This window comes from Mobula birostris, chromosome 2 (assembly GCF_030028105.1).
Source record: "Mobula birostris isolate sMobBir1 chromosome 2, sMobBir1.hap1, whole genome shotgun sequence".
NCBI lineage: Eukaryota > Metazoa > Chordata > Chondrichthyes > Myliobatiformes > Myliobatidae > Mobula > Mobula birostris.
Genome location: NC_092371.1, coordinates 81,943,377 through 81,968,231, shown reverse-complemented (window position 1 = coordinate 81,968,231; position 24,855 = coordinate 81,943,377). Strand labels below are relative to the sequence as shown.

At 41.7% G+C, this 24,855-nt stretch overlaps 1 protein-coding gene across 1 annotated transcript in view; it reads right to left on the bottom strand.

The window, feature by feature from the left end:
* Positions 1 to 5,177: 5,177 nt before the first annotated feature.
* Positions 5,178 to 24,855, bottom strand: part of nfs1 (NFS1 cysteine desulfurase) — a 40,733-nt gene continuing 21,055 nt past the window's right edge. Inside the window, exons 8-13 of the mRNA XM_072244005.1 lie at positions 17,995 to 18,152; positions 16,620 to 16,725; positions 13,896 to 13,977; positions 11,161 to 11,244; positions 9,397 to 9,486; positions 5,178 to 8,226 (exon numbers count right to left, since the gene is read on the bottom strand). Of these exons, the coding sequence (XP_072100106.1) occupies positions 8,163 to 8,226; positions 9,397 to 9,486; positions 11,161 to 11,244; positions 13,896 to 13,977; positions 16,620 to 16,725; positions 17,995 to 18,152 (584 nt within the window). The 3' untranslated portion in view covers positions 5,178 to 8,162. The remainder of the gene's footprint in view (positions 8,227 to 9,396; positions 9,487 to 11,160; positions 11,245 to 13,895; positions 13,978 to 16,619; positions 16,726 to 17,994; positions 18,153 to 24,855) is intronic.

The window sequence follows — 24,855 nt, the reverse complement described above, 5'->3', positions numbered from 1 at the left end:
CTCTCCTTGCCCAAGGGTGACCTGCAGACTAGTGGAGGGAAGGAGTGCCTTACAATTACTTTGGAAGAGATGTATCTCCACCCTGCCAATGTGTTATCACTATTGAGAAAGTACAGTGCAAGCAGACAATAAGGTTCAAGTTGAATAGTGAGGCCAAGAGTCCATTTTATTGTACTAAGAGACTATTCAATAGTCTCCTGGTAATGTGTTGTCAAGTCTTAGTATTTTCTGCCTAATGCAGAAAATGTCCAAGGTGGGTAGGGTCCTTTGATTATCCTGATGCTTTCCCAAGGCAGAGAGAAGTGGAGACAGTGTTCATGGGGCGGAGACTGGTGTGATGTTATGATAACCTGGACAAATGATAAACTTCTGATGATATTGGATCAGGGATAATGTTAGCAAGATACTTAGCCTTCCAGCCATCTGGGGTACCAAACAGTACTTCCAGTTCTGATGAGTCCTACAATCTGAAATGTTAACTATGTTTCTCTCTCCATGGATGCTGCCTGGCCCACTGGCCAGCACACACTGATGGTATTTCAAATTTCCAGCATCGAGCAGTATTTCATTTTCACTCCATACACTTGCAGTCCTTTCAGATTAGTATACTGAGCTTATTGTCACTTCTGTGGTCCCATGAACACTGGAGCAACTGAGCACAACTTGATTAACAACTCTGCCAACCCCTTCAGTGTAAGCAGTGAGGCAGCACCAGTGGAGGGGAATGGACAGTCAACGTTCATGACCCTTTGTCTTGACTGTTGGTCCAGATTCAGGTTTATTATCCCTGATAATAACATGAAACTTGTTTTGCAGCAGCAGCAGCAGAGCGCAAATATAAAATCAATAAATTCCAACAATAAATAGTGCAAGACAACAGGCAGGTTCTGCTGTCTCTTGTCTTTCAAAAACAATTGCAGTGAAATGTTAAATGCTAATGAATAGTGTTACAAAGGCACATAATGTGTTGGCCTTCATTGTTTGGAGACTGAGTTCAAGAGCTACGGGTAATGTTGCAGCTCCATAAAATTCTGGTTAGACCACACATGGAGCATGGTGTGTTCAGTTCTGGTTGCCTCATTATAGCAAGAATGTGGAAGCTTTAGAGAGGGTGCAGAAGATGAGAATGAGAGCATGTCTTATGATGAGAGGTTGAGCAAGCTAGGGCTTTTCTCTTTCAAATGAAGAAGGATGACAGGTGACTTGATAGGGGTGTGGTGTATAAGTTGATAAGAGGCATATACCGAGTAGATAACCAGAAATTTTTTCCCCAGAGTGAAATGGCTAATACCAAGGGGGCATTATTTTAAGGGAATGTAAACTGTGACTGAGGTGATATTCTACTTCATATCGATGTCCTAGTAGTGGTAATTACTAATTGTGACATTTTAAACACGAGAAAGTCTGTAGATGATGGAAATTCAAGGCAACACTCACGAACTGCTGGACAAACTCAGCAGGTCAGGCAACATCGATGGGAATGAATGAACAGTTGATGTTTGGATCTTAGCCGGTATTTCCTTCAACATTTGGTGTGTATAATTTTAAGGTGATTGGAGGAAAGTATGGGGAGGGGGGAGAAGGGGGATGTCAGAGGTAGTTTTTTTAAACACAGAGAGTGCTGAGTATGTGCAATGTGATGCCAGGGGTCGTGGTAGCGGCAGATACAATAGAGAAACTTAAGAAACCCTTAGATAGTCACTAGATTAGAATGCTAGAAAAATGGAGGGCTGTATAGATGGGAAGAGTTAGATTCATTTTAAAGTAGGTTAAAAGGTCGGCACAATATCAGGGGCAAAAGGGCCTGTACTGTGCTATAGCGTCCTATGTTCTATGTACCACTAGCCCTTCAAATTTCCTGTTCAATCTGGATGTTGGCTATGCAAGGATACCTATGTTTCACATCATTTATAACTTTCCAGTCCTTGCAGTTTTTATGAGACAAAAAAAAGCAGAGGGAGGAACAATGACAAAAGTTAAAGGGTACATGGTTGGGAAAGGTTGAGAGGGATATGGGTCAAAAGCAGGCGAATGGAACTAGTTTGGGTAGACAGCTTGGTTGACATGATTTAGTTGGGCCAAAGGTTCTGATTCCGTGTCCTACAACAGAAAACACTGGAGTTACTCAGCACATCTAGCAGTATCTGTAAAGGACGAAAGTCAGTTTATATTCCAAGTCTTAACAGGTCAGGCACCAGCTGTGGAGGGGAATAGAAAGTCACTGTTTTGGGCCGAGACCCCTCATCAGCACTGGAAAGGAAGGGGGCGGGAGCCTGAATAAGAAGGTGGGGGAAGGGGAAGAAGTACAAGATGGCAGGTGAAAACTTTATCTCCTACCTCGTCCACCTATCCCATTCCAAAGTAAAGTCCAAAGTAAATTTTATTATCAAAGTACCTCATATCTCGCATCCATTCTATCCTCCTTGGTTCAGTTCCTTCCCACCAACATCTGCGACACTTCTCATGTCCTTGGTAACTTTCAATTCCCTAGCCTCTAACTTACATCCCGCCCTTAAATTCACTTGGTCCATCTCTGACACCTCCTTCCTGTTTCTTGATCTGCCTTCATCTCTGGAGACAGCCTGTCTACTGACATCTTTTACAGATCTACTGATCCCCATGGTTATCTTGACTACACCTCTTCCCACACTCAGTTTTCTGCCTCCGCCTCATCTGATCCCAGGGCTCGGCTTTCCATTCCATGACATCAGAGACGTCCTCCTTCTTTAAAACGTGCTGTTTCCCCCTCCTCCACCATTAATGCTGCCCTCACTGCATGTCCAGTTTCCAGACATCCATGCACCGCCATAATAGTGACGAGTCCTTCTTGTCCTCACCTACCACCACCCATCAGCCTCCCCATCCAACAGATTTTTCTCCGCAACTTCCGCCATCTCTAAACTGATCCTACCGCTAAACATATCTTTACCTCCCTTGAAAGTCAGTCCATTGGTTGTGGGAACATTTCAATGACGGGGCATGTGAAATTATCCCCTCTGGTTCAAAAGCCTGTTGGTTGAAGAGTAATAATTGTTGCTGAACCTGGTTGTGTGAATCCTGAGGCTCTTGCATCTTCTTCCTGATGGCAGCTGTGAGAAGCGAGCATGTCCTGGGTGGTGGGGATCCTGCTTTCCTGCAACAGCGTTTCATGTGGATATACTCAATGGTTGGGACGTCTTTACCTGTGATGGACTAGGCTGTATCCAGCTTCTTACTTCAACCCCCATCCACCCACCTATCACCTGTCAGAGATGCTGCCTGACCTGCTAAGTTCCACCAGCATTTAGTGTGCGTTTTCAGCATCTGCAGAACCTAGTGTGTTTATTTCAGTAAGGTAATGCCCAGCTAATGTCACCTAGCTTTCTGCCCTGGCCCCATATCCTTCTACAGGTTGATCCTCTGAGTCTTTCCTCCAAGTGTTAACGAGGAGGGAGGTCAAGGTACTGGAGGATAACTCCTCTAGAAAGTTGACATGAGATCAGCACACAGCTGACAAGTTGGGGCCTCGGATTCAGGAAATGCAAAACCTTCACTGTGGCACAACTAGAGGAGCCTCAGACTCTCCGTGCCAGTGATGTGGGCTCAATCTTGACCTCAGGTGCAGCCTGCATGGAAATTGTATGTTCTCCATGACGACACCGGTTTTCCTCCCACATCTCAAATATCCGTGATTCGCTGCTGTACATTGCCCCTAGTATGTAACATTACAAATCTTGTTGTTTATCAAATGCTCGAGAATGGTGAGGTACAGGAGATAATGGCTGGATTTTCTCCAGTCAGGTATCATGACCTATCGCTCATGTGGTGTGAATGTTACTTGCCAACTATCAACATATTTAATTTTTAAATTATATTTATAGCTACATCATGATAACAGCCCTTGTCGGCTCAATGAACCCACACTGCCCACTTACAGCCATTCTATCAATTAATCTTCTAACCTGCAAGTCTTTGGAATGTGGGAGGAAATCCCTCACAGTACAACCTCTCTACAGATAGTGGCGTTATGAGCCCCTTTTGCTGGCATTGTATTAGCAGCATTACGCTAAATTGTTACGTACCACACCAGCTCTCAAATGAACGTGACACGACTGGAGCACAAGGCTTCCGAACCATTGCTAGAATATCAGGACTCAGTCTTGGTGTATCCAACGCCTTCAGCTACTTCTTTTTATTACGAGTAAATTGAGTAGTTTTCTGCCCAGTGGCAATTCCATGTGTCTTCTGCCTCCCTTCCCCACCCTGCCACAAAAACCAGGGGTTAGGTGGAGGTGAGCAGACTCACTACGTCAGTGTGGCCGGCTGGTAGCCACTCCTCCCATACCTACTGGCTTTCCATCACGGCTGTTTCTGTGACCCTTTCTGTTTGGTTTAGGGACAGTTCTCAGGAACACAACCCTGTTGTGACTTGGTTTTTTCCTGTACCATACAGCCTGTGCCCAAGAACATAGTCTGTAAGGAGGTGGCCAGGAATTGAGTTATATGTAAAGGTTGAATCGGCTAGGACTTTATTCTCTGGAGTGTAGGAGAATGAAGGGAGCTGTGATAGTGACATACAAAATGAGAGGTATGGATAAGGTAAATACAAGTAGGCATTTCCCACTGAAGTTGGGTGAGACTAGAAATAGATCATAGGTTAAGGATGAAAGGTGAAATATTTAAGGGGATCTCTACTTAGAGTGGTGAAAGTGTGGAACGAGCTGCCAGAAGTGATAGATGAGGGTTTGATTGCAACGAGAAGTTTGGATAGGTACATGGATGGGAGGGCTATGGACCAAGTGCTGGTCAACCAGACTTGGCAGAATAAATTTGGCACAGACAAAATAGGCCAAAGGGCATGTTTCTGGGCTGTAGCTGTCTAACCCCTCCTGAGACAGTAGATTTATCCAACCTGTACAAAACAATCGGGGCTATATGCAATAAACAAATAAGATCCATTGGAAACACACAAAATGCTGCAGGCCGGGCAGCAACCATGGAGGGGAATAAACAGTCAACACTTTGGGCCAACATTTCAACTGTTTGTTCCCCTCGATCAATACTGCCTGACTTGCTGAGTTTCTCCAGCATTTTGCATGTGTTGCTCTGGATTTCTAGCATCTGTAGAATCTCGTGTGTTTACGATTCATTAGAAGTCAACAACTGGAGAGATACAAAGACTTAACCGACAAAATCTGTGAATGGCTTATGAGTCGTGATAAGAATGGTTTTATTCTGTGTAATTACAAACCTACACCACTGAACTTACAGAGAGCAAAATGGCTGTTATTTACCAAACACATACAGTCTCTACATTGGAATAACAGTATTAATTTGGTCTAATATATGAGGTCTCGTACGTTATGTTAACAAGTACAAAACAGCAGATCCAAAGGTCCTTGAGAACACAAAATATGTTTAAACACAAAAGAAAGCATAAATTGTACTAATGGTACATTACATAGAAAGTTGACACTTCAGTGCAACTTCCTGACATCCTTTACAGTTACCACCTGAAGACAGGAAAAATCTTAGCTTGATTGATGCTATTCACATTCCCTCCTGATTGTCCGTGGGTCTGCAGCATGACCCAACACATCTTCACTGATGAAACTCCAAATAAGTGAACACCGCAGAGAGCTGAAGACCAGAGAAATATCACTTTTGCAGTTAAAAGGTTATCAAGAGAGAAGAGTTCTATAATTTCAGTTCAGTTGGATTGTGCTGGGACAAAGCATGCGGACTGCCTATTTTCCTTTCAAGTTGTTACTCACAGCTGTTGCGACTGACTGAATTTGAACAGTCTTCAGCTTCACTTCAGCAGCAAGTGAACAAGACACAACCAGGGACTTTTCACAATGACATTTCCAACACTGAATCCTGATCAAGTCAGAGGCATGTGGGCTGGTGGATTATCTGGTCACTAAATTTCTCTCAAGTCAATGGGGATTAATTCCCCAGGATCATGGCGATGATCCTGGCAAATCAATGGATATGGGATCTGTATCCTTTTGTCTCATTCCTAACTGATTCCCTTGAAACAATGGGAGTGGAACAATGGGAGATAGGGAGAATTTATGTTGAATTAAGATTGCTCTTGATACAAGGATTAACTGACAACTATTCTGACTCATGTCCAAGTTGTTAAGAAACATCAAATACCTGTATAGAAATAGTTGCAATGAATGGGCAAAAGAATTTAGTATTGGTCTAGCCAAGCAAGGGCAGGTTGAGTTAATTGGAATCATGCACACAGTGCAAGGGTTTCCTGGGAAGAGACAATAACTTCTGTGATACCTTTCATCCCTTTTGAAATCTCAGCTCTTCAGTCCTCTGACTTTGAAAAGAGCATTTCCTAGGTCTGCAAGTAATGAAGCTCATTTGCCTGGAATCAATATTCATTAAAATCTATGTTTTTAATGTTTTGGGCATTCTCCAGGCGTGAGTGCTTTATATTAAAGCTAAAATAGCAGGATAAGGGGAAGGTACACTGGGAGACCGTCCAGCTCTAGGTGCAAAGTTCACAAGTCCTTGAGCCAGGCTTCAGTGCAGAGAATCCATGCAATAGTTCCAGTACAAAGCAGAGGGACTTTGGCTTCTGAACTTCCAGTGAACATATGGGTACCCAAGGTAAATCAAATGATGCCCCTCTGTCCTCAAGTTATTTTCATACCCACACGCTTACGTTCACGTGAGAAAAACACATTTACGTCATCACCATGTACAAATCAACACCTTTAAAGTGGATGGGACAACTCTAAAACATAAAGCAAATCTTACACCAGTGCAACAAAGAATGAAGTGAGCAGTTTGTGCTTTCTAATTTCAAATGGGCCTGAGGCATTGTCTTGTTAAATCATTGTGAAGCCACAGATACGACTTTTCCCATTTATGGGTGCAGATAAATGTCACTCCGGTATTACTAATAGACAGGTTCGACAAATGATCAGCTCTCACCTGCTCCTGAAGTACAGGAGCTCCTCAACCGCAGTTTCTGCTGGACCATAAACACTGCCAGAAGGCAGTTTTTCTCCCCACTACAAATATGCTGATGGAGTTCAGCATCTCCTCTCACACTATCACCCAGCTTTTTCCTTTCCAATTTCTGTCCACAAATCTCTTAACTGACTTTTCCTTTGTAGGTTTCCTGAGTCTGGTGATCGTTCCCCCCCCCCCCCCCCCAACTTCAGTGAGAGATTTACCATAAACCAAGCACCTGAATCAGTTTGGAATTGGGAAAAATTATGCTAATTTGATGTAAATACAGTCAAGTTCAAAGGAAATTACGTAAGTATATATCACCGTATACTGCTTTGGGATTTGTCACCATATTCTACCACAAGAACTGTTCATTCAAGTCAATGAAGTACAAAAGTTTTAACCGTAATCTGAAATTACTTGCATGCGTGTACCATTGCTCACAGGAGATTCTGAGTACTTGGTTAGTTTGTTTGCATAAACTGTGAGACATCCCTTTGTGCCTTCCCTTCTCTCTCACGCTCCGATTCCAGTTGTAAGTTTACAGTGTGTGACAGCATTCCTCTAGGGCCAACAAGCCCAGCTCAGAAGTCTAGCTAGACAAAATCTGAGCAGATCACTCTACCAGTGTGACCAACCACCACTTTTAACTGAAAGAATCCAACGGAAACCATACACATCTGCAGCACAGGAGAACCAACTAACTTCACTCATCCAGTGGGTAGTGAAGTTGATGCAAGACCATCGGCCGTACGAAACTGCTCCCCCAGATAGGTATGAAGATTACAAGATGACAGGATTCTTTTATCTGATATTACACTAGGTGCTGCATCAAATAGTACAGGTCTGTCTCCAAGTCTAATTGATAGCCACCAGATTAAGGTTCCAGAGGCAAGCATGCGAAAGTTTTTCATTCTGTACCCAAGATCGCTTAAAACGTCAATCATTTCTGATTATGTATTCTTTCGATAGCCAGAATTTACCAAGTTTGCCAATAGCTTAAAAGTTTGAATTTACCAACGTGACAGAACAGGATAGAATTCACCACATTTATGTTAAAACAATGACTCAGCAGAGGGTATACCGATACACTTGGTTTAATCTACCCATTCCACAGTTGACAGCAAGCAGAGTCCCACTGGTGGTCATCTTACAAGTCAGTGACCATGACAAAAGTCATATGCAGCAGTTTCTTCCAGGAAGTTCTAATGCTGAGACCATTTAATGTTCTTCAGGTCCATGCCCTCCTGCACCATTTCCCAGAGTGGGCTACAAATCAGAGAGAAGGAAAGGGGATGGAGAGAGAGAGAGAGAAAAAAAAAAACTAGAATAAGATTCAAATCACAGGCCTACTTTCTTTCCAGGCATGATAATAAATTAAGGTTAACGGTTCAGACTGGGGGCTGTCATTCTCTCCCCAATTCCTATCTCATCTCAGTTTAAGCAGGATATGGAGGCTTTGTAGAAGGGGGAGAAGAGGTCCACCTTGATGCTGCCTGGATAAGTGTGTGTTAGGTATGGGGAGTGGGTGAACAAGCTTCGATTATTTACTATGGGGCGTCGGCAGCTGAGGGGAGACCTGACAGGTTTATAAAATGATGTTTGACACAGATAGGATAATCAGGATCTTTATCCTCAGGGTAGAAGTGTCAAATACTAAAGGACACACATGGGGTAAACTTTAAAAGAGATGTGCAGAGTAAGTGTTTTGCTGGACTTACCAACAAGGGCAAGTCCATTCCAGGCACTTACCAATCTACACACACAAAGACTGGTCAATGCCTTACAATTGACTGTCAGTGGTGATGATGGAAGCAGATATGATAATGGCATTTGAGACACATGGATTTGCAGAAAATACAGAGATATGGATCACATGCAGGCATAAGGGATTAGTTAAAATTAGCACTGTGTTCAGCACACACATCATGGACCGGAGGGCCTGTTCCCGTGCTGTAGGATCATGAGACAATGGAGCAGGATTAGGTAATGTGGCCTATCAAGTCTGCTTCGCCATTTGAACACTGTTCTATATGAGTTTAAAACTCTCCCCACCCTTTCCTTGAAAGTTAACTCATTTTGGTTTGGTCTGATCCTAAATTGGTTTTAATATTTGAAGAAATTAATTCAGATTTCCTATCTCCTGCTTCTAGCTTTGTGTTTCAGAATTGTGTGCAAGAAATTTAGAATGTACTCTGAGAAATGCTTGGATCTCTTCCCAATAGACAGGTAATTAGAACTGATGCATTGACCAAGACCTCGATCATCAATTCCAAAGTTCAAAATCTCATTAAGAATCTGTGGCCAACTGGGTTTAATATTTGACAAATTTAGTTTTAAATTTATCAAGTTTTTAAAATTTATCTCCCCCAGTGCCATGAAGGCTGCACCACCCCCATAGCACCATGCACACTTCACCTCCCTCAATACCATACACACCTCATCTCCCTCAACTTCTGCACCTGCTGGATGCATCTCTCTGCCGTGTAGTCCACTTCCTCCTCTGTAGTGAAACGTCCAATACCAAACCTGCAGGAATAAAGAGAAGTGAGTCAGACAGTAGCCAATGCAGACAGCACCAGGACCAAAAGCACAGTTGCTGGATGTCCAGAAGTGAGGCTCAGAGTAAATCAAGGTAAATTTATAATCAAACTATGTACATGTCACCATACACTACCTTGAAATTCATTTTCTTATAGGAATTTATAGAAAAAAATACAATAGAATATGAAAAACTACAAACTGAAAAACAACCAACTTGCAAAATCAAACTGCACAAATAACAAAAATAAACCAATAATAAATTACTAAGTAAATGATATTGAGAACATGAGTTATAAAGTCTTTGAAAGCAAGTCCATAAATTGTGGAACCAGTTCAGTGTTGACGGGAATGAGGTTATCCACACTGATTCAGGAGCCTGATGTTTGTTGGGTAGTAACTATTCCTGAACCTGGTGATGTGGAACTCAGGGTTCCTGGACCTGCTGCCTGATGACAGCAGTAAGAGAGTATGGCCTGGATCCTGGGGGTTCTTGATGATGGATGCTGCTTTCTTCTGGCAGTGCTCATGGCAGTGTTCAAAGGTGGGCAGAGCTTTTCCTGTGAAGGATGGGGCTGCATCTACTACTTTGTGTACGTTTTTCAAGGGCTTTGGCATTTCCACTGGCCAATGGAAGAGAAAGAATAAACAGTTGTTTTTTTTTTTAATGTGACCCTTAACAGTGTAAAACATTGCCCAATGCTTTCAAGACACCACAAAATGAACACAAAGACCAGCTCAGACATGGCTATATGGGAAGTACTCTCCCTTCCTCCCAGGATGCTTAATAATACAGCTTAATTCAACACTCACACATTTGAACTTCCACACTTGCCAGGTTTGTGAAGCAAGAAAACACCCCCTGTTGATTATTGTCTTCAGGAAATGGATGGATAGGGTAGAGGTGGGACCAGAAATTGCATTTTTATTTTAAAAAAAGGAGGGCCACAATCAAAATCAGGTGTATTATCATTGTTATATGTCATGAAATTTGTTGTTTTTGACAGAACAGTGATATATATACTATAAACTACAATAAGAAATATACAGAGTGGCCACTTTATTAGGTACAGGTGTGGAAACCAGTGTGGTCTTTCGCTGCTGCAGCCCACCCACCTCAAGGTTCAACGTGTTGTCTGTTCAGAGATGCTCTTCTGCGCACCACTGTTGTAACATGTGGTTATTTGAGTCCTGTCAACTTGAACCAATCTGGCCATTCTCTGACCTCTCTCATTAACAAGGCATTTTCGCCTACAGAACTGCCACTCGCTGGACTTTTTTTTTGTTTTTTGCATCATTCTCTGTAAACTCTACAGACTATTGTGCATAAAAATTCCCAGAGATCAGCAGTTTCTGAGATACTCAAACCACCCTGTCTGGCACCAACAATTAATTATTTCACAGTCAAAGTCACTTAAATAACTTTTCTTCCCCATTCTCATGTTTGGTCAGAAAAACAACTGAATTTTGACAATGTTGCATGCTTTTAGGCATTGAGTTGCTGCCATATGGCAGAGGTGTTGTAGGTGCTTGAAAGGAAGACTAAGTTGAGCTGAGAAAAGGCAGCGGAGGGAGGGTGTGTTTTTTTGCATTGCTTTGGGATCTTTGCAACTCTAACCGTACTGAGTCAACAGCACAGGAGGACGGAGACCACCCTCCTACCTGATTGAAGAGTGTGCCAGGTCTTCATCAGCTCCAATAGCTCGCAAGACATAGGAAGGCTCCAGAGAAGCTGACGTACATGCACTGAAAATATACATCATAATGCACAGTGTCAAAAAGAATCTCAACCAAGTTAAAATAAAATGTTCATTTTTGAATAATATATTGATATGATTGTAATAAAACAGATGTAACTAAACATTAGCAGTACAAATAATCAGGAATGAAGAGCAGCACAGAAGTTTGACAATTTCCATGGACTTTCACACATTAAATCCTGATGAACGGTCTCAGCCTAACATTGATTGTTTATTCACTCCATGGATGCTGCCTAACTTGCTGAGTTCCTCCAGCATTTTGGGTGTGTTGCTCAAGGTTTCCAGCATCTGCAGAATCTCGTGTTGACACGTTAAGTTTAATGAGAAGGTCACTCAGGGAGAAAGAGCAGAAGATGCAAGTCTTCCATTGCTTATTCTAATGTTCAATATCACAGCTGTACATTGTGCTCAGCTTACAAAATTCAGTTCAGATAGAAAACTGAACTTGAGTGGGAAAACACTGATGATATATAAATGTCAGAGTTTCAGTCTCTGGGTCAAAATGATTTAATTCCAACTAGCGTAATTCCAACATTCCAACCAAAGCATGGGTATGCAAGTCTGCCATGGGAGCCCTTATTCCTTGTTGCTTCAGCACCCTCCTTAACACACTTTTAACCATTAGTCAGCTTTACATTTGAAACACAAGAGATTCTGCAGATGCTAGAAATGCAGAGTAACACACACACACAAAATGCTGGAGGAACTCAGGTCAGGCAGCATCAATGGAGAGAAATAAACAGTTGACGTTTGGGTCCATACCCTTCATCAGGGCTGGAAAGGAAGGGAGTAAGGCGTCCCACCAGAAGTGGAGGGTGAGGTAAGGGTACGAACTAGCAGATGATTGGCGAGACCAAGTGAGGGGGAAGGTACAATAGGTGGGATGGGGAGATGAGTTAAGAAGCTGGGAGGTGGTAGGTGGAAAAGGTTAAAGGATGAAGAGTAATCTGATAGGAGAGAATGGAGCATGGGAGAAAGGAAAGGAGGAGGAGGAGCACCAGAGGGAGCCTACTTGCATTCAGAGTAGATTCCATTCAGTCAACTGAAAAGCCCCACATCATAAAACTTTTATTTAGTTATCTGGGTATCACTGTCAAAAGTCCACTTCTTTCATGGTTGGATATTAGAAAATTAACAAATGTAAAGTCTCTTTCTATCTGTCCTATCTTAACTACTTCATAGAGGTTTCCTCTGCTGATGAAAACATCAATCCTTTAATGAAGATAACCCAGAAATCCTGGTCTGATCTTGTAAGATGAAGATGCTTTACAAGCTTCATGTGAGTTGAGGCATTTCAGTTCTGGAAAAGTCTAAACCTATGCTCACAAATACACAATAAAATTCAAGAGAAACCTCTTTACTCAGACATGCCAGAATTTTTACTGAGTCATTAGACAGTTCAGACTGCAATTAGATCAGTCTGGATCTGATTGCAGTCAGACTTCTCCAGAGAATACACAGGAAATCCATCAGGATATTGCCTGGATTGCAGGATTTAGTTAGTTCAAAGCAAAAGGTTCAAAGTTCAAAGTAAATTTATTATCAAAGTACATACATGTCACTATATACAACCCCGAGATTCATTATCTTGCAGGTATGTTCAATAAATCCATAACAAAATAATAACCATAATAAAATCAATGAAAGACCACCCAACTTGGACATTCAACCAATGGGCAAAAGACAACAAACAGTGAAAATCAAGAAAGAAATAATGATAATAATAAATAAATAAACTATAAATATTGAGAACATGAGATGAAGAGTGCTCAAAAGTGAGTCCCTAGGTTGTGGGAAGATTTCAATGATGGGGCAAGTGAAGTTATCCCCTTTGGTTCAAGAGACTGATGGTTGAGGGGCAATAACTGTTCCTGAACCTGGTGGTGTGAGTCCTGAGGCTCCTGTACATTCTTCCCGATGCCAGCGGCAAGAAGAAAGCATGACATGGGTGGTGGGATCCCTAATGATGCAGCCTTCCTGCAACAATGCTTTATGGGGAGAGATTGGATGAACTTCTTTTCCCATGAGAAGCCTGGTTTGGGTGGGGGAGGGATGGTGTGGTGGCCTAATGGAAGTATTAAAGTTTATGAGAAGCAAGGATAATCAAAATCCTTTTCCCCATGATCATGGTATCAAATGCAAGAGGGCAGGGGTTTAAAGTGAAAGGAAGGGGTTCTGACAGTCAGATTTGTTTTAAAGCAGAGTGCAATTGAAATCTGGAATGTGTAGTCAGATAAGAGACATTTACACAGATACTTAAATAGGCAAGGCGTAGATAGGTAAAGTCCTAATGCAGGCAAATGAGAATAGTGTCATTGGCAAAATGATCAGCTTCCAAGGGGAAAGGACAATAATATGGAACAATGATTTTTATTGTATATTTTTACAAGGCAACCATTTTAAATATACACTTTATCAAGCCAATTACTAACTTATAGTCCTGCTGAACTGTTTCGGCCTGAAATGTCAACTGTACTCATTTCTTAGATGCTGCCTGGCCTGCTGAGTTCCTCCAGCATTTTGTGTGTGTTGCACTAACTTACAGGATGTAGCTTAGAGTAATACACAGTATTTGTGTAATAGCTTCTCACATGCACACATAATTTTCAGTAACACGATAGTCAAGTAATACTCTACCTTCCAGATGAGAGAGCTACATCTTTCAAAGCCATCAGAAGACTCTCTCCTTCCACGTATGCAAACGAGAGGTTAATACAACCTGCAGGGATCAGGTAAAATGCACTTAGTTATTCTTGCCAATGCAAACCAATCAGATGGTAACAAACAGCCCTTCAATTTTCTCTCAGATGGAGATAATGAATATCCAAATCAAAACAGAAGGGGAGGAGTTAATCTCTGCAACCTTTAGCCCTTCAGATGTAGGATCAGATACAACTGGTCACTGTCTTCAGGAAGTGAGGCAGTGCACATGTTCCTGTTTATGTCAACAATGTGAAGGTCGAGAGGGTTGATAGTTTCAACATACTGTCCTGGTCCAACCATATAGATGCCATGGCTAAGAATACTCATCAACATCTCTACTTCCTCAGAAGACTAAAGAAACTTGGCATGTACCTTTTGAAACTCACTCATTTAATCAATACACCATAAAAAGGATCCTATTCGATGCATCATAGACAGGTATGGTAACTGCTCTGTCTGTGAACGCAAAAAGACTACGGAGTTATGGACACAACTCAGCATATCATAGAAACTAGCTTGCCCTCCATAGACTCTGTCCATATTTCTTGATGCCCCAGTAAAGCAGCCAGCATAATCGAACACCCACCTACCCCAAACATTCTCTTTTCTCCCCTCTCCCATCATGCAGAAGATACAAGCCTGAAACCATGGCTCATGATTTCAAGGACAGCTTCTATCCCGCTGTTAATGGTTCCGTAATACAGATTCTTGACCTCACGGTCTACAGTGGAGCCAGAAAGATTGTGAACCCTGTAGAATTTTCTCTATTTCTGCTTAAATATGACCTAAAATGTGATCAGATCTTCATGCAAGTCCTAAAATTAGATAAGGAGAACCCAATTAAATAAATAACACAAAAAAATTATACTTGTGTATTTAATTATTTATTGAAAAAAAATGATCCAATATTACACTTATTTGTTGGAAAAAGTATGTGAACCTCTGAGATAATGCCTTCTATAAAAGCAACTTGGAGTCAGGTGTTCCGATCAATAAGATGAGATTGGAGGTGTGGATTGCAGAGGTGCCCTGCCCTCTAAAAAAGACACACAAGGTCAGGTTACTGACAGAGCCTGCTCTTCTCAAGAAAGATCTGCTTATATGCATCATGCCTCCATTAATACAACTTTCAGAGGACCTTAGAAGAATTATAGAGATGCATGAAGCTGGAAAGGGCTACAAAAGCATTTCTGAAGACCTGAGTTTTCATCAGTCCATAGTAAGAGAAATTGTCTACAAATGAAGCAAACTCAGTACTGTTGTGACTCTCACTAGGAGTGGGCATCCTGCAAAGATGACACCAAAAGCACAACATTCAATGCTGAAGGGGGTGAAAAAGAACCCAAAGTTAACAGCAAGAGACCTGCAGAGATCTCTAGAACTTGCTCTGTTCATGTGTCCACTTTAAGAAAAACACTGGCAAGAATGGCATTCATGGATGGACACCACGGAGGAACCCAATGCTCTCCAAAAAAAAAAAACATTGCTACCCGTCTCAAGTTTGCAAAAGTCCATCTGGATGTTCTACAACACTTCTGGGACAATGCTCCGTGGACACAAGACAAAAGTTGAACTTTTTGGCAGAAATGCACATTGCTATGTTTGGAGGCAAAAGGGCACTGCACCTCACACCAAAAACCTCATCCTAACTGTGAAGCATGGTGGAAGGAGCATCATGATTTGGAGCTGCTTTGCTGCCTCAGGGCCTGGACAGCTTGCAATTGTGGAGAGAACAATGAGTTCAAAATTGTATCAAGACATTTTACACAAGAATGTCAGGGTAGCAATCTGTCACCTGAAGCTTAATGGAAGTTAGATAATTCAACAAGACAAGAGTAAATCAAAAACAAAATGGCTTAAAAAGAAGAAAATTTGTGTTTTGGAATGGCCGAGTCAAAGTCCTGATCTTAATTCTATAGAAATGTTGTGGAAGGACTTGAGGCAAGCAGTTCAAGCAAGGAAGCCCACCAGCATCCCAGAGTTGAAGTAGTTTTGTAAGGAGAAATAGCCTAAAATTCCTCTAAGCCTGTGTGCAAGACTGATCAACAGTTACCGGAAACATTTGGTTAAATTTATTGTGTACAAGGGGGTCACACCAGCTACTGAAAGCATAAGTTCACATAGTTTTTCCAACAAATACATGTAATATTGGATCATATTTCTCAATAAATAAATGAAGTATAATGTTTTTGTGTTATTTATACAATTGAACTCTATCTAGATTTAGGACTTTAGTGAAGATCTGATCACACATTTTAGGTCATAGTTATGCAGAAATAAAGAAAATTCTACAGGGTTCACAAACTTTCTAGCACCACTGTACCTCATTATTGTCTGCCTACACTGCACTTTCTCTGTAACTGAAACAGTATTTTATATCTTTTACCGTTTTTCACTGTACTACCTCAGTGCATTGTTGTAATGAACTGGTCTGTATGAACAGCTTGCAAGTTTTTAAACTTTTCCTCATTATGTGACAATGATAAACCTTTTTATCTATTCCAGAGTATCCTGAAAGTTACGTTTATAATTAAACCATCTTTAACCAATGAATGCCCAAAGCATATACAATCTTTTTGAAATTTAGCCACTGATGTAGTAAGGGGAAATGCAACTCTCAAGTTCCACAAATCACAATGGGAGGATCACTCACTGTACCTGGATACCTCCTCTCAGGGTCTCCATTGAGAATAACATCAGGGATCGCATTCATTATCTTGGTCACCAAACGTCTGGCCATCTTGGACACGTGCTTGTAATCAAGCTACAGAAATGTAAGGGGCCAAGTTAAAAAATACAGAAGTACAGACTGATTAAAAAAAATAACATTCACGCTATGGTAAAAGGCTATAGTCATGAGCAGAGAGGACTGTTATTCTGCTTTATTTAATGCCAGCCAGCAGTCAGGAACAATACCACAGATGCCCGAGGACGAATGAGTTGCAGAGGAAAATCTCCTAGATTTAAATAAATACAGAGCCAGTGACCACTCAGGTACAGACATCATGGAATCAAACTGATTATACTCTTCCTCTGATCTTCTAAGCAGGGTAAGTTCTGCTGAAGCTACTCACGATTAGATAGAAATTTGAGACTAAGCCAGGTAAAACAGTGCCCATTACTGAAATGCTCTAGAGCCAGAGGAAGAGATTAAAATAGGCTGGGGTTTAGATAAAGAGGCAGGAAAGAAAAACAGTAGTGATGTATAATTTATTTTACATCAAAGCAAGACACTGTTGAGTCCAGTAAGAATTATAATGTAGTCTCCATTCTGTCATTGGTCAAATGCTAAACCATAAAATGCAATTTCGTGTTAAGGTGCATCTCAAAATGCATACAAGTTCTGAGCAAATACATACAACTTCCCATTCTAACATGTCAATCCATGGCCTCCTCTACTAACACGATGACACCGCTCTCAGGTTGGAGATTCAACAATTCAAATTTTGTCTGGGTAGCCTCCAACCTGATGGTATGAAAATCAATTTCTCTAACATCCAATAATCTCTCCCCTCTCCTCTTATCTATTCCTCTTTCTAGCTCTCCTCTCACTCCTTCTCTTCTCCTTACCCCCCCACCTTCTCCCATGGTCCACTCTCTGATCCGATTCCTCCTTCTTCAGTCCTTTACCTCTTTCATCTTGCCCCTCCAAGCATCTTACATCATTTCCCCCTCCCCTCTCCAGCCACACCCAACACCTGCCAGCTTGTCATTTCTTTCCCCAAACCCTGTACCTTCTTATTCTGACTTCTGCTCTCTTCTGATGAAGGGCCTTTGCCCAAAACATTGATTGCTTATTCCTCTCCATAGATTCTGCCTATCTTGCTGAGTACCTTAGTGTGTGTTGCTAAAAGTTCCAAGGATTTATTTTGGATTTATTTTAGATATCCTTAAGTCTAACATTCACTCATAATTTTGGATAAGGATTGCTCAATATGATGTCAAGGTACCATTATTATTGGATGACATGGAAGCTGGGAAGAGTTTTTTTTTAAACTTTCTATCACAGTAGGAAGCTCCAGAGTTCACCCACCTCCATCTCCTGCAGTCCTATTTCACAGGCTGCCCCAAGCCCAACCACCAGAGGAGTGGGAACTGTACCCGAACGCAGGCCTCGTTCCTGCCCGCCACCACTTTGCAAGGCTTCTAATCGGACCCGTGGACGTCGCCGGACGTACAGTGCACCGACACCTAAAAGGTTTTGGGGCGAGGTAACAGTTTGGGGGATAGAGAAGTCAAAAGGATCATATACCAATTTAAACATTATTAACAGTCAATGCCAAAATACATTCTTACTACATATTGAATCTTTGAAATGACTTAGAAGTCCTTAACCAAAACTTGTCTCCATTAATTCAGCAATGTCCTCCATTTATACCTGTTCACCTCCAATAAGCTTTGTTGCACCATTTTAGGGAAGCTCAGTTTTAATAACTTGAGGTTTCATAGTTTGTTATTTAGCACTTCCAAATTGCAAGTCTCATCAAATCTTTGCTGCCGTGACATACAAAGTCAAAGTAAATTTATCAACAAAGCTAGTTCTGCTCCTATAACATATCACCAAACACTACCTTTAGATTCATTTTCATACAGGCATTGACAGGAAAATAAAGACATAGAATTTATGTAAAACTACACATAGACTGTCAAACAACCAATGTGCAAAAGAAGATATCAAAATTGCACAAATAAAAATAAATAAAACTGAGAACATGAGTTGTAGAGACCTTGAAAGTCAGTCTGTCGATTGTGGAATCAGTTCAAAGCTATAGTGAGTGAAATTATCCACATGGTTGTAGAATGATAACTAGACCACCGGGTGACCCGTTGGGGCACCCTTTGAGAGGAGGGTAGTGCAGTCGGATGTGACCAGAATGAACATTAAATTTCCCTGAATGCTATTGCTATGCTTTGGAAATTAAAGAAGAAAAACTCAGTTTATTAAAGAAGAAAGACACGTAGTAAGACAAATATAGCTTCTCCTCGTTTAACGAAGGACATTTTTGATGACAACATTTCTGGCTGATCTGCCACCCTTCAAGAATACTCTAACATTTTCATTTCTTTTTCCCCAGCTTAAAGCCACATACAGCTGACCATGCGGGAATACCGGTTTCTCCAGATAAATCAGCACATTCTCCATGGTTTGGCCTCGCGCCTTATGTATAGTCATAGCAAAGCGTGACTGTATCGGGAACTGGCTCCACTGAAGAGGGACATCTTCCCCTTCTGATGAACTGAGTAATTCTTGGGATCATGACAATGTCATTTTTGAATGCACCAGTGTTTATCTTTGCTACGATGAGAATCTCGTGCAGTTCTTCCACCATCATTTGCATTCCATTGCAAAGCCTTGGTGGATCCAAGTTCCTCACTGAAATGATGGGAGATCCCCTCTTCAATTCCAGTTTATGTGGTGGCAATCCAGAGTTCGACCGAATCAAGGAATTCTGTTGGAAAATGTACAGCATTAGCTCCTTCACTTACGGCACTGAAGGAACAGTATTCTTTCATGATTCCAGGGAAGCGTCTAAAGCACGTGAAGTTTATTTTTCGCATCATTTCATTGAGAGGAACCAAGATAGAATTCCTCGAGAACAGTTCTGCAGGATTATCGAATGTCGGGTAGATGAAATCAATACATTCTTCCATAGTTTTTGCTGGCAGTATATCTTCAGGTAATTCAATTTCATCGTTTTCATTTTTCTCAATCTTGTCTTCTCCAACATCCAATAAGAACTCAAAATATCGTCCTTCTCCCTCACTCAATCACATGTTTCTCTTAAATTGAAACTTGATGTAGGTTCTCCATAAGTAGGATTTTTTATGCACGAGTTCTCCACATCAGCATCATTTCCTCCTTTCACAACTGCTAGAAGCTGATGGAAATCGCCACAGCAAATGGTTAAGGTATCCCCGAAGGCCTCATTCTTGCCACATACATCACAAAGAGTCTGGTCCACGGCTTCAAAGCTCTCCCCCTAATCATGGGGCACTCATCCCAGACAACAGTATACACTCCACCCAGAACATTTGCTTCAGAAATCCGGGAGTAGTCCTCCACTCTTTTCCCCATTCTCCTTCTTTCCCATCTCCTATTAGTCCAAGCATAGAATCTGGGAATAGGGTGTTCTGAAGTACTTCATTACAATAAGATTTAAATATCTCTTATTGATGGGTCGCAGTTTGATCTGTCCCAATCCTGCACATGATGACGGTGATTAGCAGAATGTGACTGCTCGAAATAGAACTGCCCTGCCCTTTTGCTGCGGTAGGTGTCGCTGCTGTGAGCATCGTGAGGCGCTGCTGAGGCTGGCCGTGCGCATATGTTGTGGTGTCGCGTTGCGGTTTCCATTAAAGCTGGAATTGGCTTGGGTTGTGGAAAGCGGGGCCTGTTGATTGACGAGTAAGCAATTTTATATGAATACATAACCCTGAACTTTGCAAGCATTCTGTAAGTTGGCGCATTTTAAGTCGATTTACTCGAAAAAAGTGTCGCTGTAATGCACCATTTGGGCTAATTGGAGGTCACAAACAGACAAACAGAGTATGAGAATATTAGTAGTATATAGATTGTTCCTGAACCCGGTGATGTGGGACCAGCGGCTTCTGTACCTCCTGCTCGATGGTAGTAGCAAAAGGAGAGCATAGCCTGGATGGTGAGGGTCCTTGATGATGGATGCTGCATTTTTGTGGCAGTGTTCCTTGTAAATGCACTCAGTGATGGAAAGGGACAAGTTCAAGTTTATCATTCAACTGTACACATGTATACTGCCAAATGTCCCTCCGGACCAAGGAGCACAACACAGTACATATAACTCACAAGCAACACAAAGTAATATTACCATAAATAAGCAATAAAATATATTCCAGAAGATTGACATTTAGCATACAGTGCGTTTACTACACAAATTAAAAAGTAAATAGTACAACACTATTGGCGCTTCATAACTGATGAAACATAAGTGGTGGCAGGGAGTTCAGTGGTATCACGGCCTGGTGGAAGAAGCTGTTTCCAATTTGAACAGTCCTTGTCCTAATGCTATGGTATCTTCTGCCTGCTGGAATGGGTTTCTAAGTGATTGTGAGATGGATGGGAGGGATCCTTGACAATGATAAGGGCCTTGCAGTGCTCCTGATCACTACCTTAGATGGGTGGAAGAAAGACCCCAATGATCCTCTCAACAGTCTTCACAAACCTTTGTAAAGTCTTGCGGTCAGATGCCTTGCCTATGTACAAATACTACATTCTCCAGTTTGATATATCAGATGTTGCCATATTGTTCTTCCCAAAGCACATTCCACTTCATTTTGATTTGCTCCACAAGTCTTGCTATTTAATGCCTGCTTTCACCCTATTGCAGAGAGCATTTCATGTTCATCCCCCTACTTAGAATTACATTTCAACTTTCTGTAACTACACCTGAAAGCATCAACCATTGCTGCCCTCCACAGATGTGCTCTGATACAGTTCTGATTTTGTTTCTTAGTATCTGATGTAAATTTTGTAACACAATTGTACTTCTAAGGCGGTTTACAAAGCATAGTGGTTTAAGGAAAATCAGGTTGGTGTCAAATTGCAAGAGAGGGAATTTGTTGAATGCCTACAAGATAGCTTTTTAGAGCAGCTTGTGCTTGGGCCTACTCAGGGAAAGGTTATCTTAGATTGGGTGTTGTGTAATAACCCAGATCTTATTAGGGAATTTAACGTAAATGAACCCTCAGGATGCAGTGATCATAATATGATTGAATTCATACTGCTATTTGAGAGGGAGAAGCATAAGTCACATGTAATGGAATAAAGGGAATTACAGAGGCATGAGAGAGGAGCTTGCTCAGATGATTGGAGTAGGATACTGGGGGAGATGATAACAGAGAAGAGATGGCTGAATTTTCTGGGAATAGTTCACAAGATGCAGGATAGATAAGTTCCACAGAAGTTGTTTTCAAATGACAACTGTGGCTGACAAGGGAAGTTAAGGACTGTATAAAAGTCAAGGAAAGGGCATAAAAGGTAGCAAAGTGAGTGGGAAGTTGGATGATTGGGAACCTTTTAAAATCGTTTGGATAGAGATGGTGCTCAGTACTCTGTGTCGGAGGGCTGATCGGAGCTCAAAGTTTTCGGACGACTCAGAGTCGGACTGTGGTCGGGCATGGCAGGGAGAGTTCTCTTCCTTCTCCCATCTGCGTGAGATGTGGGACATTCGAGAGACTTTGAACTTTTTTACTGTGCCATGGCCTGTTCTTCATCAAGTTATGGTATTGTTGCACTGTTGTAACTATGTATTATAATTACAGGTTTCCCCTGCCATCCGAAGGTAGAGCGTTCCTATGAAACGGCTCATAAGCCGAAATGTCGTAAAGCGAAGAAGCAATTACCATTTATTTATATGGGAAAATTTTGTGAGCGTTCGCAGACCCAAAAATAACCTACCAAATCAAGCCAAATAACACATAAAACCTAAAATAACAGTAACATATAGTAAAAGCAGGTATGATATGATAAATACAAAGCCTATATAAAGTAGAAATACTTTTTCACAATCATTACTGAACTGTTCGCCGAAGAGAAAATCTCACGCAAGCGCCGTCGGCAGAAAATCTCACGCAAGCGCCGTTGGCAAGAACACTCGCTCCAGTAACCTTTAAGCTATGAAGCTGCCAAATCATACCAAATAACACGTAAAAATACACAGCTGATATAAGTAGAAATAATGTATGTACAGTGTAGTATCACTTACGGGAATTGGGAAGACAGCGCCGAGCACACAATGGTGTGTTAGACTTGTTGGAATTTGGGTGGTGCAGTGGCCCCCACCCTCCGGGCCGCTAAGTGATATACTGCCGCGAAGAACGCAGGGGTCCAGCGGTAGCCGGGAGGTACACAGCACATCTTTAAGAAAAAAGCCGAAACAAACATGCTAATTAATTAGGTGCTGCCCATAATTGTTGGCCCAGATCAGTGCCGATTTCCGATAGCGTCGTCTCTGATCTGGGCCGACAATTACATGTTGGCGGCACCTAATTAATTAGCATGTTTATTTTGGCTTTTATCTTAAAGATGTGCTGTGTGCCTCCCGGCTACCTTTGCATTCTCCGTGAATCGGTATCTGCCCGTGGCCTGGGGGTTGGGGTGGTGGGACACTGGGGTGTCATCTCGTCGCCTGTTTCCATTAGAGCAGGCGGCTCACCTTCTTCTATCTCTGCCCGCCTTGATGTCGAAGGTCGAGGTTCGTCATCTGCTGTGGCTGATGTGGAAGGCTTGCTTGGCTGCTGAGCCTCGCGCATTTTTCTATCACACAGTTCTTTAATAAGGCCTCAAACCATCCTGCAAATATCCCCTAAACCGACGTATCCTTTCAAAATTAAAGTCGTACTTTATTATTACTCATTCGGTTTCCATTGTTATCCTTTTTTCTTCCAATTGCATCAGCTCTTCATCTGTCAGTTCTTGGTGATGGAATGCCAAAACCTCTTCTACATCATGTTCGTCAGCTTCCACAAGCCAAACTCACGTTGTCCTTACTTTGTTCACCATGATCAAAATGCTTAATTATGTCTAGTTTTACCGTAAGTGTAACACCCTTACGAGCTCTTTCAGGCTTTTCCGATACCATAGAACTCACCTTGCAAACGGCTGCTCACAGGCACGTGTTAAAGCAAAGCAGTTCCGAATCCGGGGGAGAGCGGCTGCTCAGGGCGCGCTGCCTTTTATCGCGCACTGAATTTTTTTTCGTAACAGTGAAAACACCTTCTGAAAGCGAAAACAGGGTACTAATGTAGGTCTTTCGTAACAGTGAGGTTTCGTAAAGCGAACGTTCGAAAAGCAGGGGATACCTGTATGTGGTTTTGTTAGTTTTTCAGTCTTGGTCTGTCCTGTGTTTCTGTGATAGCACACCAGAGGAATATTGTATCATTTCTTAATGCATGCATTACTAAATGACAATAAAAGAGGCTGCGTGTCCTCATAATCTAATCTAATCTAAAATCCAACAAAAGGCAACTAAAAAAGCTATAAAAACGGAAAAGATGAAATGAGGGCAAACTAACTCATAATATAAAGCAGGATACTAAGTCTTTTCAGTTATATAAAGAGTAATGATCACTGTCTTGGATCACTGAAAAATGATGCTGATAGGCGGTAAAGGGGGACAAAGAAGAAGGAGATGATCTTAAATGAATACTTTGCATCAATCTTCACCGTGGAAGACACCAGCAGTTTGCCAGAGATCCATGAGTGTCAGGGAGCAGGGGTGTGTGCCATTGCTATTACAAAAGAAAATGTGCAAGGCATTTGATAAGCAGCAGGCGCATGAGGCTGCTTAACAAGATAACATCCTATGGTGTTACAGGCATAGATTGAGGAATGGCTGACAGCCAGGAGGCAGTGAGTGGGAATAAAGGGGGTCTTTTCTGGTTGGCTGCCAGTGACTAGTGGTGTTCCTTAAAGGACAGTATTGGACTACTACTTTACACATTGTTTCTCAATGATTTAGATAATGGAATAGATGGCTTTGTGGCAAACTTTGCTGCTGATACGAAGATAGGTGGAGGGGTATGTAGTGGTGAGGAAGCAATGTGATTGCAGCAGGACTTAAGCAAATTAAAAGAATGAGCAAAAAAATGGCAGATGGAATTCAGTGTTGGGAAATATATGATAATGTATTTTGGTAGAAGGAACAATAGTGCGGACTATTATCTAAATGGGGAGAAGGTTCAAATATCTGAGGTGCAGAGGGATTTAGGAGTCCTTGTGCAAGACTCCCAGAATTTATAGGTTGAGTCTGTAGTAAGGAAGACAAATACAGTGTTGGCATTTATTTCAAGGATAACAGAATATAAAAGCAAGGAGATAATGCTGAGCCTTTATAAGACACTAGTCAGACCGCATTTA